This window comes from Spodoptera frugiperda, chromosome 4, assembly GCF_023101765.2.
Source record: "Spodoptera frugiperda isolate SF20-4 chromosome 4, AGI-APGP_CSIRO_Sfru_2.0, whole genome shotgun sequence".
Classification (NCBI taxonomy): Eukaryota; Metazoa; Arthropoda; class Insecta; order Lepidoptera; family Noctuidae; genus Spodoptera; species Spodoptera frugiperda.
Genome location: NC_064215.1, coordinates 3,945,284 through 3,965,427, shown reverse-complemented (window position 1 = coordinate 3,965,427; position 20,144 = coordinate 3,945,284). Strand labels below are relative to the sequence as shown.

At 35.6% G+C, this 20,144-nt stretch overlaps 1 protein-coding gene across 4 annotated transcripts in view; it reads left to right on the top strand.

The window, feature by feature from the left end:
• LOC118272334 (rab11 family-interacting protein 4A) overlaps positions 1-20,144 on the top strand; it is an 87,410-nt gene that overhangs the window by 45,495 nt on the left and 21,771 nt on the right. For all 4 annotated transcript variants that reach the window (XM_035588727.2, XM_035588725.2, XM_035588729.2 and 1 more), the window contains 2 exons: positions 11,633-11,671; positions 12,027-12,144. In XM_035588727.2, coding sequence (XP_035444620.1) covers positions 11,633-11,671; positions 12,027-12,144 — 157 coding nt within the window. The remainder of the gene's footprint in view (positions 1-11,632; positions 11,672-12,026; positions 12,145-20,144) is intronic.

Genomic DNA, 20,144 nt, shown 5'->3' with positions numbered 1-20,144 from the left:
TCGAGTCACAGAGGGACTCTTCATCATGAGCAGTGTGCGCAGATGCCGCGATGTCGCGCAGCCTACTGTAGGCTACAGTACGTGAGAACCCATGATTTTTTTAGTTAATTTAGTATGTCTCACGATAGTAGCTTACCTAATTAAAAACTTTGTAGTAGTACTACGGCTAATTGATTTTGTTTCACTTTAACGTGTGATATAAAGTAATAAAACGCGGAAATCTTTGTTCTACGTCCATAAAATAAATGACAAAACGTTCCTACAGCGTGTTACGTAAACATAGCGTATATGTATGGACAAAAGAATAATAATTTATGTACCTACCTATTGTTAGTATATAATTTAGATTGTTATGTCTATATCCGCTCTATATACAAAGACTAGTGTGTCTTTGTATCCGAATTAATTGGGTTTGTTGCTGAAGAATAGCATTTTCAATAAAACTAGTATGATGTCATAGCCAGTCAATAATTTGCACAAAGCATAACATTTCCTTTTTAAGGTAAGAAAATCATCCAATTAGTAGCATTTCCTGCATTTCCGTAACATACACATTCACACTTTCTTAGAGAGTTATGGGTAAAACATTATAATAATAACAACGGTTTATACAAAGAAACCCAGATTTTAGAATTAGGCATACTTTGGTTTAAATCAAGTTCCTAATCAAACGACCCGGACCCCTGTGGCGTGCCTAACGGATTACCGGGGCTCCGGCTCGAAATGCAAGAGTAGGAACGGGGTGGTTTTAGTCAGTAAGAGTCTGACACTCCCTCTCACCTTGCCCAAGGCGAGAGAAGTCATTGAATGATTCCCCCCCCCCCTCCCCTTAAAAAAAAGGAGCTAATCATTAACAATCACAGAGCTATAACCACTAGAGCGAAGCAGACAAAAACATAAAAAAATATGTATTGCCCGGCTTACGCCAGTCTCTGCAATATCTAACAGCAGTTGGAAACCCAATGCTATTGCAACGTGCAATGCTAGACTGCATTATGATTGGTACATCTAGAATTAAGCTATTTACATTTACAAAGGTCCATTAACCAACATCCTTCATAATTAATGTGTTACAATAATGACATTAAGATTTTTTCGTCTTGTAATCAAGTATTTGCATGGTCATTCCATAGCTGAATCATCGTATTGCAAACAAAACCCCAGGGCCCCTTATACTTGCGGCTTTAAATCGTCCGGAACAAGGGCAAACTGATGGTGATATACCAGGCAAAACTCAAAGAAAGTATGAGAAAGCATAGGGCCTTGAATTGTCCAAGCCCAACTCAAAGAAAGCATATGTTTCTTTGATATTTTTTGTTCGTCAGACGCACTAGTGGCTAATACACCAATAATTAAGCCTTACCTACTCCAAAAATCTCTCTTCTTTCTCCCTTTTTTTGCTACTGAAGGTCATGTTTGCATTGCGAATTAGCAACTCTTTCTATGAGATTTTTACTCTTTAGCATAGCCCTCTATGGATATTTGTCTTCAGCATTCCACAAAAAAGAAAACAGTTAAAGTTAGATCAAAGAGTCAGATTCAGTCAGTTAGGATTCTCACCAAGAAAGTGAACTGTACCGTTCCGGCTGGCAGCGCCTGCGCGGTTGCCCAACGCATGCGCATCACTGCTACACTATTTTACTCATAACGCACACATAATCAACAACACACATCGGTAATTGCATTTGTACAACTATTAGGTACATGGATGCGTGGAAGAAAATTCAATAAAATTGAAATATGATACAACACTATGGATATTATATTATGTATTAGGATTATTATAGAATATTCCAATTTACGTAATCGACTTCATAGCCAATACATTTTTTGTAGCAAAAATAAAAAGGCCCAGTTGTTTTTCTAGACAAATAAATCTGCTACTAGTGTGAAAACTGTTATTAATTTTCTTTTTATATTAACATTAATTAACTTAGTAATTTGTTATAGGCACTCATTTATATGCTAGACACACCATCTATTAACGTTGGAATTTATATTACATACGAGATAATAAGTAAAGTAACGCTGACGTGCGTTAACAAAACCTGCATCAGTGACTTAGCACTGCACCCACCCACTTATTACAGTAAAAGTTGGTTTCATAAATACTATCTACGCAATTGCGATGTACGCGCATAGATTATCCGGATAACTTATGTATTTGGCATCAACCTGCCTTAAACCCTTTATAAGGCAAAGGGAATACTTTTACTAGCATATTTACTTCAAGGAAAAGATCAGTGAATATTACAAAACGCATATTTTAATAAACCACAAAATGTTTTACTTTAATTTTATGCCTTATAAAGGGATAATAATACATTTTACACCAGGAAAATTATAATACAATATCACATAAATAACCTGTTACCTATAGGTTCAAGAGTCACAGTGTACTACTAAAACAATGCTGAGAAAATGATGATTTACTCACTATATTTGAATTCCACTTCCTCAGCACCATCACGCATCACACTACTTAATGTTTTTTATCTAAATACCTTGAAACCAGACGCTCGTAACGTGGGATATACAAGCAAATAGCAAATCATGACCAATTTAGAAAGACCCCCTATGTAATTCACAGCCCTATTAATACGGGTGATGAGAAAAGTAATAGTACTACTATCATAGTTCCTGTTTCAGTGGTCATTTGTGACAATAGCACAAATTATGGTGACGTCCATTACGTAATGTTGATTTGTTTGTCATAAAACGTAAAGTAAACGGCACTTTACGCAAGTTAAATATTCTGTACCAAGAAATTAGGGGAGTTACTAAGTCCAGCGATAGTATTTTTGAAGATAAGGGATTTTAGTTATTCCTGATTTTCAAATGGTTCTTGTTGGGGTCGTTGTTTTAATAGGCATTATAATAATAATCTGGTCTTTGTAATATGATTAGGTGTGCCTTTCTTCATCTCTGTCACATTTCCGTGCCGTCTCGTCTTCAAAAAATCCTTAATAGGAATATGCTTCATAGGAGTCTACGAAAATAATCATCATCTACTTTAAAAATATGACATTGTGTATCAAAAATAATTCCTGCTGCATGTACCTATTGTCCTATTGGCTTTTATTGTTATTGTAAATTTCCTGTGTAGCTTTTCATTTTAATTCTAAATACTTCCTGCAATTATAGTTGAATATCTCAAATTAATAACCCTTCAGTCTTCAGACAGCTATATGCAGTCAACTTAATCATAGGCAGACATTAGTCCCTCCGTCCACAGCGCGGGCTACTTAATAATTTAATAACGGCGAGTGTTTCGCCAGCCATTGTCTGTTCTATTGTGGATAATTCATAGCTCGCGGTGTAGTCGCTGACCGGTCCACCGTCCACCGCTGCGTTTGTTGATGCGTCAGTACATCGTGGCTGCTCGCACGAATATACCGAACGCGACGCCTTCGCGCACGCCGCGTGCCTTTTCGAATTTCGAACACATTTTTTCTTTTCTTTTTTTTTTGTTTTTCACCAGTGATGTTTATTTTCTTGCCAGTGCTGTGGTTTCTAATGAAGTGATGTGAAAAAACAAACCGAGTGTCGTGTTCCATGTGACCGGATTCGCTGTACATTTTTAATCGTTGCAATTATTTGTTTGTAAAGCTGGAGCGGAACGGTGTTTACATGCATTACAGAAAGCGACCCTACAGGTTAGGTTATTTTAATTTTTACTGCCCGCAATTTTATGTTAAACAGCTGGACTTAGACCGAGGTTCATCTATTTAATAACCTTCTACACTTTAATTCAAAGCCACATTTGATTCATCGGACAAAAAGATGAATATTGAAGCCGTTTCAAATTTAAAATTGATCATGTTTAATGATCCAAGAACTAACGTTGACAAATCAGTCACCGTGTTAAGTGCTTAAATTCTAAAAATGTTTAGAGAGTTGATTATAACAAAAACGAGATTTGATTTATATTGCAACACTTTTTTAGTGTAACAATCCGTTATGGCGCGGTAATGACGTAATCAGACGTTGACTGTTGTTTTATTGTCACAATGTAGATACAACAGAACAACAATGAGTACGCATGGCTTATTGCTGGCCAGTATTGTTTGTCGATGGCCATTCGTATAAAGTTTAGTTAACGCACGCACACATAAATAAAGTTTTTTATTCTGTGCTATCCTGTCCGCCCATAATTTGAATAATAATTTATTGATATCGATCCCTGTAATTCAATAGCGATATCATTTTCGATGCAAATTGTTTTCGTACACGATTTGGATCGTTTACAAGATAATTTGTTAGCTTTTTTATTGGGAATCAAATCGGTTCGGTTTTATACTCGTACATGAACAACGTTAAAGAAGTCGAGCATTTACTTCTTGCTTGTTAACATTCTCCTTAAACTATCTAACTATTGAAATATGTAGAATTGGAGAATGGAGATTTCCATTTCAAATCTATTTAGAGGTTTCAATTTTTATACAAACACGGAGAACTAGTTTGCTAGTGTGTAAGACCGTGGCTCCGGCTCTAAAAGCAGGAGTAGGAACGGGGTGTTTATTAATCAGTAAGACTCTGACACTCCCTCTCGCCTCGCCCAAGGCAGGAGAAGACATTGGATGATTTCCCCCTTAAAAGAAAAGTGTGTAAGACCATCTTCTTCCAAATCTAACGGTGCCTACATCTACTTATCGACCTTATTACCTGTACCATTGGTCCTTAACAATAGGGTGTCCAATTTCCTACACCAGTACCACAGCCAGCATATCTTAATTTATCTTCAAAATGTTCCCGGAACAAAACAGTTGACACAAATAAGTACCTATCTACAAATTGTCAGTCCGTTCTACGAGTGAATTGGAGTGTTCATTGCCACTGGCGCTGGCGACGGGCGATTACGGCAACAATTTACTTTTTTGGCGTTTGTTTATAATACAACGTAGGTGTTGGTCGCAATTGGTTTCTCGAGGACAGTCTGCTTATCTTGATATTGTGACATTTTCGCCTAGCTGTCTTGTTTCGGTGGTGAGAAAATTATGTGTTGTTCAGATTCCTTTTCGCTAGTATTTGCTTATCTTATTAGTAGTTTCAATAGTTGGAATCTAGAATTCTATACCAGGAATCATCTTTTTTTATAGTATAAGCCAGTAAACGAGCATACGTATCAGCTGATGGTATGCAATCGCCGCCGCCACAATTGTTTCACATTGGTTTTCTGTGAGGCCGCAGTATCACTCCGGTCGCGCCGGCCCATTTGTACCAAAGCATGGCTCATCAGTCCGTTATCTTCCACAGCTAGACATTATAACCTCTCCAAATTGATCAGCCCTTTGTATATAACCACTTTGTGGATATCGTCACTCATCCCAACTGGAGGGCTAGCTGGGGACTAACTAGTCTTTTACTCAGTCATTTAATAGTAACTAAACCCAGTCATTAGTAGGTGTTTTCGATACAAAATCGTTACTGAGGAATAGTTTAAGTAATCATGAAATGTTTCTGAATGTAGTAGTAAGTAGGTATAATAAATAATATATATCTAACAGGCAAAAAGGCTTATAAATACTTAACTTATATAATTTATACCTACCTCAGCCTAAAATCAAGCATGACGCCATGCATTTTCAACGCATTAGTCACCATTTTGATAACCCATACATTCTTGCAATATCCGATTGGCTTTGCATTTTTATTTTTCTTTGTAAAACAAGTTAGGTATTTCGTAACTGTAGTTCTCTCAATGTTCCTTAAAGCCCTTACTTAACCCTAGCAATTGTTTTCGAAACAAAATCGTTACTAAAGAATAGATTAAATGTCTCTGAGTCCGGCATTAAAACTCGTAAATAAAAATCTACATAGCAAAGAGATTAACCACAGACCTAACAAAACTAGCTAAAGCGTCTTTAAACTTTATAACGTCAACAGTAGGTACACGACCTTAAAACTCCAATTTAACCGAAAAATTTTCACGGTAGGCATTGTGCAACGAAATCTTCCCACAAATTATGTATTACGAAATGTTCATGTACCTTTTCGTGTGACTACATTACATAGGTAAGTACCACCTCGACGATTTGTGAAGCCTTCAAAATTGTAACCTCACGCTTCACATTAGTCATGAATGCCTACAAATTATAGCAAAGACGAATGCTATAAGTTTGTTTCAAGGAGAACTTTGACATTATGTATTTTCTATAGGTTACCTAGTGAGGAAGAGGAAGATACTTAACTAAACTTCTTCGATTTGAAAAGGTCACCAGTAATATTTAAAGTGCACGTGGTGCACTGAGACGTGCTTTTATTCATTTAAAACATAAGCACCTGCTTATAGTTACTGATTAAATGGAATGTTACGACCCAGAAGTAATCATACTGCTTATATTATAGTACAATTATTGTTCTTTAATAAATAATAACTAGTTTATATCTAAACTACGGGAATACGTCACACACCAAAAATTTTACATTGAGAAATTCTGGGGCTAATATAGGCAGGCCCCAATAGACATTTTGTAGTGGCTACATACCCAATAAGGTTTTACAGTTGCTGCGTTGGTGATAAGAAACCAAAAGTATGACTAAACGGTAACATATTACAAAACCTGAACAAAATGAAACGGATTTTTTATAAAATCAATTTCTTTTTAAATTTGTATAGGTATGCAAAATGTAGCAATTTGACATGGCTTCTCAAGGCTGTCAAATAACACTAAACTTAAATTAAATGACCAAGCATGAATCACTCTATACAGTGGTGAAAATTGTATGAAAACCCGTACAGTAGTTAATGAGATAGACACGGCTACGCAACAGTCAAACAAAACTAGCTTCATTAATAAGCAATTTTTTGACAGTTAACAAAACGGTACCAGTCACTTAATCAAGTTTAGATAACAGGAACCAATGTTATACTTGTTATATAAGTACATGTAATTATTACACTAACAAACATACATACAGCGTATATTTACGTTTAGCCACGAAAATTAACCGTTACATAACAAAAGATAATTAGAGAAAAACATGAATAGTGCGTGTTTAACTGATTATGTTCAGTGGTTACACAACCTTTAAATTCAACGATTACTTTTGCATATAGGCATCCTAGGATTGTACCTGGAGCTGCGGACTACCTAGCAAGTTTACCGGGGCTCCGGCTCGAAAAGCAGGAGTAGGAACGGGGTGGTTTTTAGTCAGTAAGAATCTGACACTCCCTCTTGCTTCGCCCAAGGCGAGAGAAGTCATTGGATGATTTTCCCCAAAAAAAAAAAAGATTGTACTTATAAGACGCGCCATTTAATTTAATGTGGCATGACGTTGCTGTCAATTCGTCACAAACATGCAATACGGTGGCTAAAAATGTCTAAAAAGGCGATACAAATTGCTAATTGCCTCCTGTCGTTAGTTTTAATTGGACTCATCTTAACACCTATTTCGAAATTGTATGTTCGGAATCCAAAATTTTTACCACTGCGTGACAATAGACCTTGATTTCTTGAATAAAAGAGAATTTAGTCTTTCCCATCACAAGTCTTTTTAGCAGACGATGCTCCAGTTTTACTTGAACTTCATTTTTGGAATAAAAGAGAATTTAGTCTTTCCCATCACAAGTCCTTTTTGGGGACGAGAGTCCAGCTTAAAGTAGGACTTGAAATGAGTTGGTTTTTAGTCAGTAAGGGTCTGACACTCACTCTCGCCTCACCCCATGCGAGAAATGCCATTTGATGACCTGCCCCCTCAAAAACAATCCTTTCCATTATTTTTCTCGAACATAAGTAGGTACGTCGCAATCTAGCAATACGATCGTATTTCTATATCAGTATCCAATTGTAGACCATTACGGACCGTACGTTGGTAGGCCAGTCGTCACTTTCTTACACAATTTCACGGCGTACGCGCACCCGTGTCTCATTTGTCCACTGATTTCTCCAGCACTCCCCACGGACGTCCTGGGGCCTTAGTCTGCTATTACAATTGTGTGAGCAGTGCGAGAGGGACGGAGCTATGTAGGTTGTATAGCTCCGTCCCTCTCGCACTGATCAGTGATCGACCATTCTGACACAATTGTAATAGCAGACTAAGGCCCCTGGCTTGCATTATGATACACTTGACAAACCATGGTAATCGTGAGCTGGTGCATGATACTTTATGCTCCCCTAATGCCTAGAAAGTTAGGTGTTAGATTATTGTATTATAGCACTTTGATGTCGTTGAAATCTTGGGGTTTTGCTCAGAAGTTCATATCTTTATCTTCCTGTCTTTATTCTATGTTACTTTGGGTCGGCACAGTGTAGGTTTTTATTTTTTTCCCTTATCAAACGTCGTCTTATCAGTTTCAAGACCTTCTTGCTTTGTATCACCCAGGAGTCCTAACGCCATAGTTTTTAAATCAATGCTACCAAATCGATAAGTATAGTTTTAAAGTAATGTGTCAAAAGAGCACTTTATCTCATGGTGAGATTAATAAAAGGGTTTATTACTTAAAATTAACACATTTGCTTACCCTTTCGAAACCAAACATGCTGTATTGTATTACAACTACGCTTTCTCCGGTACGTAACATCTTATTCATACAAAATTTTGGTTAGTTTTCCGTTTACAATATAAATCTTTAGAAAACACATACGAAATCCTAGAAACAGGAATGTAATTCCGAAGCTGCAGACTACCTAGCGGGTTTACCGGGACCCCGACTCGAAAAGCAGGAATAGAAACAGGGTGGTTTTTAGTCAGTAAGAGTTTGAAGAGTCGCAGAAGACTCTGGACGATTTTCCCCTTTAAAGAACTGGAATGTAATTAGTGGACAACGCTACCTAAATGCCGGAAAATTTATTCTTTCATTGCTCCATTAGCTAAAACATGATTTGCAATCTAATTTTCATAATTATTGACTATCATGCTTAGTGTTTCAAAACAATACTGTCCAAAATTGCTACCGACCTGCACTAGAGCCGACGCGTGACCTACATGATGCAAACTGCGTTACAGAAGGTCAATATACCATTCAAAATTATTATTTTAACTGTAAAACTAAAACTATTAACTAACTGAGTAATTAAATTTTATTAAAGTTATGTGCCAACTGCACGTGTCTTTAAAGGAAACGGAAATACGTCAGCTCAAGTTAAAACCGTTAATAAAGAGGTTTTATTTTGACGTTCAATGCAAATTGTCTGTCATGTTAACTTGCGATTATGAATGCTTCGGATTGGTAGATTAAGAAAACATGGCCTCTTAAAACACGAGTTTGGTTACATTGCTGTAAGATTCAATTCAATTTTAATTCATGGATAAACCATTAAGAATATTTGATTTACTTTCAAAATAAAAGTCCAATTACTTCACAATTCCAGATTCCCAAACAAGCCAAAAATTCCTAACCCTCAAAAGGCAGCAATGCACTTGTAACGTCTCTGGTATTTCAAGTATCCATGGGCGGCGGCGATTGCTTACCATCAGTTGATCCGTCTGCTCGTTCACCGGCTTATTCCAAAAAAAAAGAATCATCTTAGATGGACCTAGAATGGCGCAGAAGACGGCCTCCTAGTCTCACTTACGCCCACAAGATCTAAGAAGTAGTCTAAAAACGAAGTAACCTAAAAAGCGTAATAAGGCAAATCATAATTTAATTTGACCTCGCACATATTCAATGCAAAAACTGGTAGTAATGACATACAAGTTAACAATAGATGAAGTATTCGGAGCAGTTTTTATAAACACAGCGATCCAAGAGAGTAGGTACTTACCTATTAAGGTAACATGTTGAATTGGTTCTAGAAGACTGTGGAAGGTGGATTTGTAGAGAAAATCTAAAGTAAATAACAGGACGATTTTTTGTTTAAGCAAAAGCATAGCTAACCAGCTTAGGATACTGGACGGCCTGAAAGCCCTTCAAATTAGGTACAGAAAGAGGACAAACGAAGAAAGACAGCCTACTATTTCCAGCCTCTTAGAGAAAGCCAGGATTCGTTTTTTTTAAGGGGGAAAAATCATCCAATTACTTCTCTCGCCATGGGCGAGGCGAGAGGAAATGTCAGACTATTACTGACTAAAAACCACCACGTTCCTACTCCTACTTTTCGAACAGGAGCTCCGGTAAACCGCTAGGTAGTCCGCAGCTTTGGAATAACCCTACTGGGCCCCATCTGTGGTGGTCTGATGGCTAGAATGGGTAGTACTAGTAGCACTATCTCTAAAATTAGGTCACGTTCGGTTAATAGATATCTTTACCATCCACTTTTAAGCAAAAGGAAAGACTGAAGAAAAATTATCCAATAATCCCTAAAGTTGCTTACGATTAAGTTTAAATAAAACTTATATATCTAATAACTCACACATTTACAGGGCAACGTAAAACATACAATAACACTATCTCACCTACCGCACAATTAAAGACATTAGTCATTTAGCATCAAAACGTAATCAACAAAAAATCTCACAATGGTGCTCACGTAATACTTGCAGAGTGGCACACGTCGGGGTGATCATTATGAACTAATTGCTTGGTGAGCATTACCCACATACATTTTAAACTATTTCCTTCTTTCTACCGCGCGGTAAGAATTCCGGACATGCGTCCACTCCACTTAATTGCGGTGCTATTCGTTTAAGCATTAGCATTTATCAGCTATTGTCACGATGCTGATGTTGAGCCACGAAGTTAGCTGTTTCTTCTTTATTGAGTAAATTGGTAACTTCTGGAATATCAATGTGAAACCTTTCACTCTAGATCTTTAGGGTTTTTAAGAGTAGACATGATATTAATCTCTTGGATGAACATATACAACCAAATTTTTTAGTGCTACAAATCAAATGGAACTGCCTATCTTACGAATATTTACTGGTCATGTATGGCCCTTCATGGTTTTTGCAATATCGAAAATATACTTAAATACTACACTTAAAAACTTCATTTGGTCACCTTAATTTGTATCTATTATCCAATCTAACTGTAATACAGTTTCTTAAACCCAGAAAAACGTAAACCGTTTTAACACAGCGGACATGCGTCTAACCAACATAATTAACTAATTATTCGTTATTCTATTGCTATGTAATGTATCATGTAGGCCCGCTTACCATGCAAGACTCGTGCCACGCTATGGACCTGCCTGCATACTTTTACCGTGATTACTTATACTTACCAATGTAGACTGTGGCTTACTAACTCACTACTTAATAAATTAAATAAGTATACACAGGTACGAATTTTTAAATTAGGAACGATAGAACTGAACTGACAGTTGTGACCGTTATTTCAATCATGGCGACACATCCGCTTGCTTTAAAAGATGGGTGTGTTACAAAATAGGGTCGATTATTAATAATAACATCCTTTAATACACAAAGATAAATGTTTTAAGAGGCTTGGGAAATGTTTTGATAATAAATGTCTTGGTATAAAAGTAGTAACACAATTAAGTAGGTACTTAGAATTCCTACGTAGTACATAGTAGTAACTGTTGTCGAGAAAAAAGATATAATTAATTAACTATTTAACGCCCGTAATTAGCTATGTTCGCAGCAAAAGCAATTAAAACACATTTTTTCATACGTTAGCAACTGGTTTACGACAGCAATAATTTATTTTTTTGCTCTTCTAAGAAAATCCCAAAGAAAAACTGCCTTAGTTAAAGTATTTTTTACTAATTTTAATGTTCATTTGTTTCAGCTCTGGGAAGCGACAAATCGGCTCCAATGTCTTAGCTAGGTATGTTAATATAATTATTTTTATCATTTACCATTTTTTATTCAAATAATTCAAATGAAATAAACCTCGGTTTTCGCATCCTACTAACGCCATCTAGTGGAACACAGAACATCAATAGACAATGTCGCCATCTACCATACTTATACAATACTACAGTCAATCACATTACATTTAAAGTTGTACGTAAGAAACATAGATGGCGCTGTATGTTTTTGCAATACCGCACTAGATGTCGTTACCAGTACTATTAAAAGATTTCAAACTTATTGCAATTTAAGTACTTAATTCAATGAGTACAATTTGAGTAACGGATGCTAGTCTAATAAATTAATAATGAGGAGTGTCGTTGTTTCAGCCAATTATACCGGTCGTCGTCATTTAACTCGTCGGGCTGCGGTTCAGGCGGGGAACCAGCTGACGACATGTACTCCGACGTATCGTTGGAGGAAGATGTCCAAGGCCTCAACTATAAGGTTAGTCTCCTTATTTATTTGAAATTGGTCCTTACTCTTAAGTACTTAAGGATATTTATTGTTAATTGTACCTTATGATCGTTAACAGAACGGAACACTTTTATGTTCACTGTTCATTTTTTATGAATCATATCGTGTGTTGTATCTAGTAGCGATACTTCGATCTTATTCTAAAAACAAGACGTTATCAGTGTAATCTTTGATAAACATATTAGGCAAGTAGGGACCTTCCTATCTGCCATCTCTCGGAAATAAACCATTTACCTACTATAAACCAATATTCTTTTAGTATCTAAAAGACAGATAGTTTTATACAAAGATAACTTTAAAAACCTTTATTATGAAGATTGATTTAGGTAAACAAATGTCGACCACCCATAATATAAAAATATGACTAATATTACGAAGGATAAGTTATGAAAAACCCCTTTAACACCAAACATTTTAGTTGGAAAATTATTCACAATCTTTGTCACTATTTATTAACATCTGTACAAAGATACAACACAGAAACAAACTTACATTAGGTACATCCTACAGTGACACTTACACCTATTTTATCTAGATTTTCTAGTATTTTCCTACCTAAGTTAGGATCCCTGGTCCTCCACAACCTACAAAGGGGATATAAACTTTCTTACGCCCGAATACTGAAATGCTACTCAATTTTAAGTTGTACTTAAATATCTTGCTATCTCTGTCATTTTATAAAAAATGGTAGAGACAGAACTAGTCTTGACGGCGTCTTAAAATTGATTAGCGTTTGAGTATTCGGACATTAGACTTCCTACCTCGCCTAAGGAATTACAACTAACTGTCCCCACTGTCGTAGACATGAGACCTTCTACATAACTCCAGTAAAAATATAACAAAAACATCTTATAAACATAACTGCTAGTGTCATAAAACACGTCATATGTACGTACTAATTATCACTACCCATGTACTATCCATGTACACATTACTTTACTATGCTATAAAAATGAAGTACCTACAAACAAACAAATGAATCACGCGCACCCATTCATGCAGGACTATTACGGAGTCAATTTTCTCGGAAAATTGTAACGTGTAGTGAGAAATTAATCGACTATGTCATCAAACATGTCATAGTTTTATGAATAATTTGAGTTTATAGACTTATTGACGAGTCTTATTAGTTATTACAACTTCCTTTCTGAAAAACTCAAAGATTCATTGCAATGACTAATTATTACGTGACTTTTTGTGAATTAACGTGAAGATATTTTTATGAAAATGAAGAGAAAATCGATTTGCGTTTTACACTGCACGATTGCTGTTGTAGTGGGATGCAAATAGCATTAAGCGAGTATGCGTATTGTCTGTAAGTGTTATTTGTTTAATTACCATTCTCCTTATTAAATAACTTTTATTATGTACTAGCTTCTGTCACGTGTTCCCGTGGATTAAATAAAGAGCTCATAGTCTGTACTTATACAAAATACCTTCAGCGTGATTGATAGACAAACATTAAAAAAACAAAATTTCACATTTATAATATTAGTGTGATTTGGATGATTCGTTACTGGCTTTTATTAAACTTCTGCAATTCACATAAATAGATCCGAATCTTATAGGAAGTAAATAATTAGAAACAAAATTCCTAATATTAACCATCCAAATCCTATGAAATTAACATTACAGGAAACAATATTTCTATATTATAGTTGTGACGCATTTTATTTGATAATTTTGTTTACGCAAATAAGTTTACCTAATAATTGATTTATTGTTACAACATAACAATCGCACACGCTGACTAATAATCCAACATGATTCGAAAAAACTTCAGGGAAATCATAACAAAATATCATGTAATAATCCGATACCTAGTATATAAGTATTGATAGGACTATTATAGGTACCTACATAATAAATATTATGATTATGATTGTATGATTTCCTAATCAAGTTATGAGGAAAATAATTCACACGAGTATTCGTATAAAAACAAATATCTACATGGTCGCTAATCGCAGAAAAAATAATATACCTACGTAAGTACATATAGTTACAACGTTGTCGCTTAAAGAAAGTAGATATAATATATCTATGCACCAGATATCTACTTATTTCCTTTGAGACAGAATGAAATCATGAAAAATTTAAGACAAACACTTAAAAAATAAATATCATCCATCCCAACTAGATTGGTCTTTTGTGCAGCCAAAATAAAACCTAAAACAATTATGTATTTCTTATTTTCGACACTTTCCAAAAAACCTAATATAAAATCATGTATTTTAACACTTTCATATAAATAATTACCGGGAATATACTTTTTAAAAATGGCGTCAGCTTTTTGCACGCAATTTTGGTTTTAGTCATGATCTATTCCCATCGATGCAAGGTCATGCTGGCTTGCAGCCAATTCCAAATTTAAAATATAATTCGCTTGCAATATTTAAAGCTGGCTGACTGACATCAGGGTTTGTTTATTTTTTATGGAGCAAAAGAAATTATTTCTTTGTTTGAAACATTTTAGAAGTAGGTTTCCTATTTTAGTAATTATATAAACTGTGGAGGTCCACTTAAGTCATCCTGACTAATCTATATCTTTAAAAATCCCTATAATTCCTTCAAATCTTTAGGGTTATAAATATTAAGAGACATGAATGTCATTATAATTTTATGTCATTCTTAAACATGATCTTTAAGCCACCTTCATCTCATATCCGGAGGTGCGGACTACCTAAGGGGTTTATCGGGGCTCCGGCTCGAAAAGCAGGAGTAGGAATAGGGTGGTTTTTAGTCAGTAAGAGTCTGACACTCCTCGCCTCGCTCAAGACGGGAGAAGTCATTGGATGATTTTCCCCACTCAAAAAAAAATCTTCAACACAAAAGGACATGAACTTCAACTAAATCAAAATTCGAAATTCCTATATGTATTTTCTCCGGCCAACTTTTGAATATAATTACAGTCCATAAGTACTATATCTCTGTTCAACGACCCCATTAAAGTATTGTATTGTATATTACCAAAGGAAGAGGTCGGAACAATGCTCGTGCCGCTTCATTTAATAGTCTTACCTAGTGCGACAGTAATGGACGGCGGAAACGGTCCCTCAGCTGCGCATACGCCACTTCCGGTCAGATGCGTGCCCCGCCGAAGCGATATATGATTAATTTAAAATTAGAATCCTTGTGTAAATATTAAACAGATATGAGCTTTTGCAGCCAAATATGGCGTCGATGTAAACATAAACTTGACTAGCAGGATATGTATGATACTGTATGACTCAATTCGCTTTCCTGTATCATTTTTAAATATTATCTAATCTTCTAGATAATTCCATTAAATGCGTCTTATAATATTATTCAATATCATCAAAACTCGTTAACTCTATTACATATGTGGTTCAAGATTGGCGATTCAATCTATTTCCAATCCCATATTAAAACGAATATTTCGAATTGAAAATTGTATTCAGAATCACTCTTACTAATCAAGCCTACATAACACCCCGTAGCATTAAAAATACTATTTAATCTTCATAAAGCTTTAGAATTAAATAACATATATTATATGTATTACATAACATACCAAGGCGTTACCTAAACAGTTTCTACAAACAATACCTTTTAGTATATGTACTTACCTACCTGTTATCTAGTGAACTATGTCTGATAACCGTAGCATACCAAACTTGTCACTCATCGATTCGCAACGCAAAACTAGCTTTACTTACTATATTTTTTTAATAAATACAAACCTTTGTACTAGCTCAAAACATTTCACATCAATAACGTCCTAACAGCAGTCGAAAAAACAAAAGAAAAGCACCCTAAATACTTTGATAATAAAGATGAAAATGAGAAAGATCATGTACACGTCTCCTGTCTCCCTAACGTTGATGAACAAAACATGGACATGGACACAAGGGATTCTGCAAAATGAGCTCGAACGTAGGCGAGTGTACCATTCAATTTCAAGCCTCAACAAACTGCTGTTAACAACAAGCCGTTTCAAACCCTATTTTCTAAATATTAAGGTCTTAATCCTTTTGGACAGGTGGCTTTCATAGTATGTCTCGTAATACACCAGACAATAAGTCTTGGAGAAACTGTACGCCATTGAATTTTGCATAATATCTACTGGTCTTGTACGAGGGGACTATTATCAATTCCATTTAAGCCTACGCTACTCTATTTGAGTGTGGATGTTGGCTGTCCCGTATCTTGATTCTATTTATCTGCTTAAGCATTCTCAGATTTATTTGAGTATATTTTTGCAGCTGCTACAGTTACCTCATTTTCATCCAATTGTTGCATAAAATCACTATTCCTTATGAATTTCTCTATCAAGGGCTCACTTTATAGCCATAAACTGAGTATTTCCTCAATCAAACACAACTGCTGCATCTAGATAGATATCAATATATGACTTTAAAAATTTAAACTCTTTAACAACAAGACCACCATAACAGCAGCAAGCTCTACTGGTAAGTCACATCTGGACATCAATACTTTACTGCGACACTTTTTTTAAATGTTACTCATAACAAAAATTTTAATATATCTTCATAAACCTAGTCAACAGATTCACCTCGGAACTGAGTTAATCTTTTGTTTGTATAAAGAAGAATGATCGAGTATGATCACGCACGTCAAACTCACGCGCACCATGATAACAGTGGCTATTATTGTTAAAGGCCAGCTACAGATAAATCTGAATTTTAACACTGAACTCTTTTAAAATGAAGATAAAGTTACTTGTTTTTATATTTCCGTGGTCTCATGTGTATCTGAGTCTCATTGGAAAAGGTCACATCTGTTGGGTTCAATATACATACTTAAATGCTCAAGATCAATAATATAAAGACTTGTAGTATACTGAATATATTCAATATCTTTAGTAAGAAGAGTTCCTTTCCTATCTCCTTCTGTGTATATCAAAGTATGTTTTTATTTATGTTCTATATTTTCATCTCATTCTGTATCAAGTACCATCTTCTTCGTATCTCTTACTGATTGTTTTTCATGTTATCTCTGCACTTGATTTCCCTCATTTCCTAGTTAATGCAATGTGGTCATTATCAAAAGCCCTTCGTAGTTGATGTTTTCTAAATCACTATTATTTTCTTGAATCGATGACATTTACTCAGTAAAGTTTCTCTACAAACATTGCTAAGCGCGGAACGTGAGCGTGGTCGGAGCGTGATAAACATGCAGGTCAAGTGTCCACTATCCGACCAGTTCGAAGCAACAGACTCGGACAATGCACTGTTATGTCAAGCTTTATGAACCGTGATCGCATTCATTTACATTAATATCAAGTAACAATCACGATATTTATTAAAACAGTACCCGAAAAACTGGTACTTAAAGTTACGCTACAAAAAAAAAATTGGCGTGCCACAGGGTAATAATCTTGGACCAATATCAAATTTGTATAATACAAACATAAAGATAAACATTGAGTAAACTATCTATGAATATACCATTATAATTTAGTTATTTTTTTAAAGTAATCAAGCCTTTTAAATGGCTATCAAACACCTACACACCATGAAAGTCACCATAAAATCTCGCTTCAGATTTCACAAAACCTGCTTCGTAAGTTCTACTAGCGTACCTAAACGGTCTAAATCTGCTTAGTATTCAAGTACGAAACAATGGCTGCGAGTATATTTCTCGCGTGCAGTGGGAGGCTACGTGGGTGGTCCAGAACCGTGCCAAGGATAACAGGAACCTAGCGAAATATCTCGCGTGATTGTGTTGACACGGGCTTGTCTATATTTTTGCTGATTCGCGTAAATTCTATACTATTGAGAAGAGGTAGATAACAGTACTTGAAGCTACCCTAATCTGTATTTCTTAGTTAGATTTTAAACTTATTGCTTTTGGGAATTAAGTTCAATATCTTTTAAAAAAGATTATTTGGGCTTTCCCAAGTAATCTTTCTTTGATAAACTAGCATATAAACCAGTGTTTTCCGGACATTAATAAAATCTATCTGCTTTTACTCATGCATGTTGCTAAAATAATAGATTATGTTCATCTGACTGACTAACGTTTTCTACATCTATACCATCATGTACTTCTCCAAAAAGACAGACAGATACAGGTGTCTGGTTACCTCAATTTCCGTTTTACGTAATTAGTCTCGTGTAATAAGTAGTGGGCGAGTCCATTGTCACGTACTGCATACAATCAACACTAAGCTACTGGAGATTTTGAATGGAGAAACTGTTCAACTGATACAGGAATTTTGCTGGAACTCAGCGCGAACAAGTCAGCAGTCACGTATGCAAAAGGAAACTGGTATACGATCAATTTTCAAACTCCTGTAGATTTCTGGTCAGCTCGATTCCAATTTACTTTTCCTAGTGTTTGACGAGTTTCGAGATCAATACTATCGAAAGCACAATTATTATTTCCAGCCAATACGATAGTAGAAACAAACCTTCTCTGGTTTATTACGACTGTTTTCACTAACTTCCCAGAGACAGATAAACTTGTCTCATCATAACCACATAATACTTTAAAAAATAATTTCCGCATCTCAAACACCCATCACACATTAACACAGTTTACAACTTGCTTAGATATTAATTACTTCATTTCTAACGAGTATACGTTACCATTGCGTAATTGCGAGCGATATTTTAAGACTTAAAACATACCGATGGTTATCTGGGCAATCTATCAAAGTTATCACGAAACATCAGTTTGGAACAAGAGGAGTATGACAGTAAAGAGGCGTATTATCTAACTCTAGTTGTATTATACGTTACAGAAACATAGTATATGTGTGAAACGGAAAGTGGTGCGAATGAACGCGTGTGAAATACAAACATATTGTCTGCAGATGACGAGATTCTTACACATATATTAGTAATTACGCGTTAGTAATGTTGCTACAATAGTACATGACACCGTTTATCCCTAATTAATTTGTCGTCATAACATCATAGTCATATTTTTTTCCTGTTGTTTAACTAATACGACAGAACATAGTTTTTGCCTGTTATTTTGTTAGCCTCGTGCAATAGAATAATTGTACTGTCAAACGACAGGTGCAATTCTAGTTTCAATATTGCTATCAACACAATACAACATACGTCTTCTACACCTCGTGCTCAACAGTCAGTTATCACGTTGTTTACATAGGTACTACGCCAACGTGTCAGCCCAATTAATTTGTCGGGTTATCAGCAAGTTTCATTGAGTAAGTGAGTTCTCATTTTCGTCATCCTCATCCACGTAATTATTCAACACCATTTTGTACGTACTCGAGTATCGGTTTCCGTTCAACTTGATGTAACTTATTTTCTTATCGCGTGTCCTCCACTCATTTCCTTCGTTTAATATCTTTTTCTGTGTAAATTTCTTCAACGAAAACGTTAAAACTCTAGCCAACTACTTAAAAATACTTAACACGAATAAATAACGCGTCCTACGCTATATCGAGTTAAGGAGATCCTAATTTGACTTAATTGAAATTTATGTTCTACGTCGGAGAACGCCTCATTTGTAATACGATGCTGTAATATAATCAAAGGTTTGCGATCGCGGAACATTCATCTAGCCGTGTGAACAGACAGCACCTTTGGAACAACAACTACATTTCCAGAAAAGTTTAAAAGTAAAAAGTTCGGGTAAGAATTCGCAGAAAACTAAATAAAACTCGGGACGGGGGCCACGTCACAGATCTGGGGCACACGAAGACAGAGGTAGGAAAGCAATTGATTCCGTTTTTAGGGCGAAAAGATCAACTTACGGCGCGAACGTGTTATATGTGGTACAGATCTAGACCAGATATCTAGTAACAATCGTTATTACTGCAATAATTATACCGTGAGATGACACTTGTGTAGTGAATCCGGGAACTTGCCGTAACTAAGCAAGACACGCCAAGTCTGGCAAACAATTCACACAAAGTAGCAAAACAGTTTGCTTCGCTACCGCCAAAACAATGTCCCAGTTTTTGTCCGGAAACTGCATTCAAGTGCAATTTCAGAGTTTTTTATTGATCA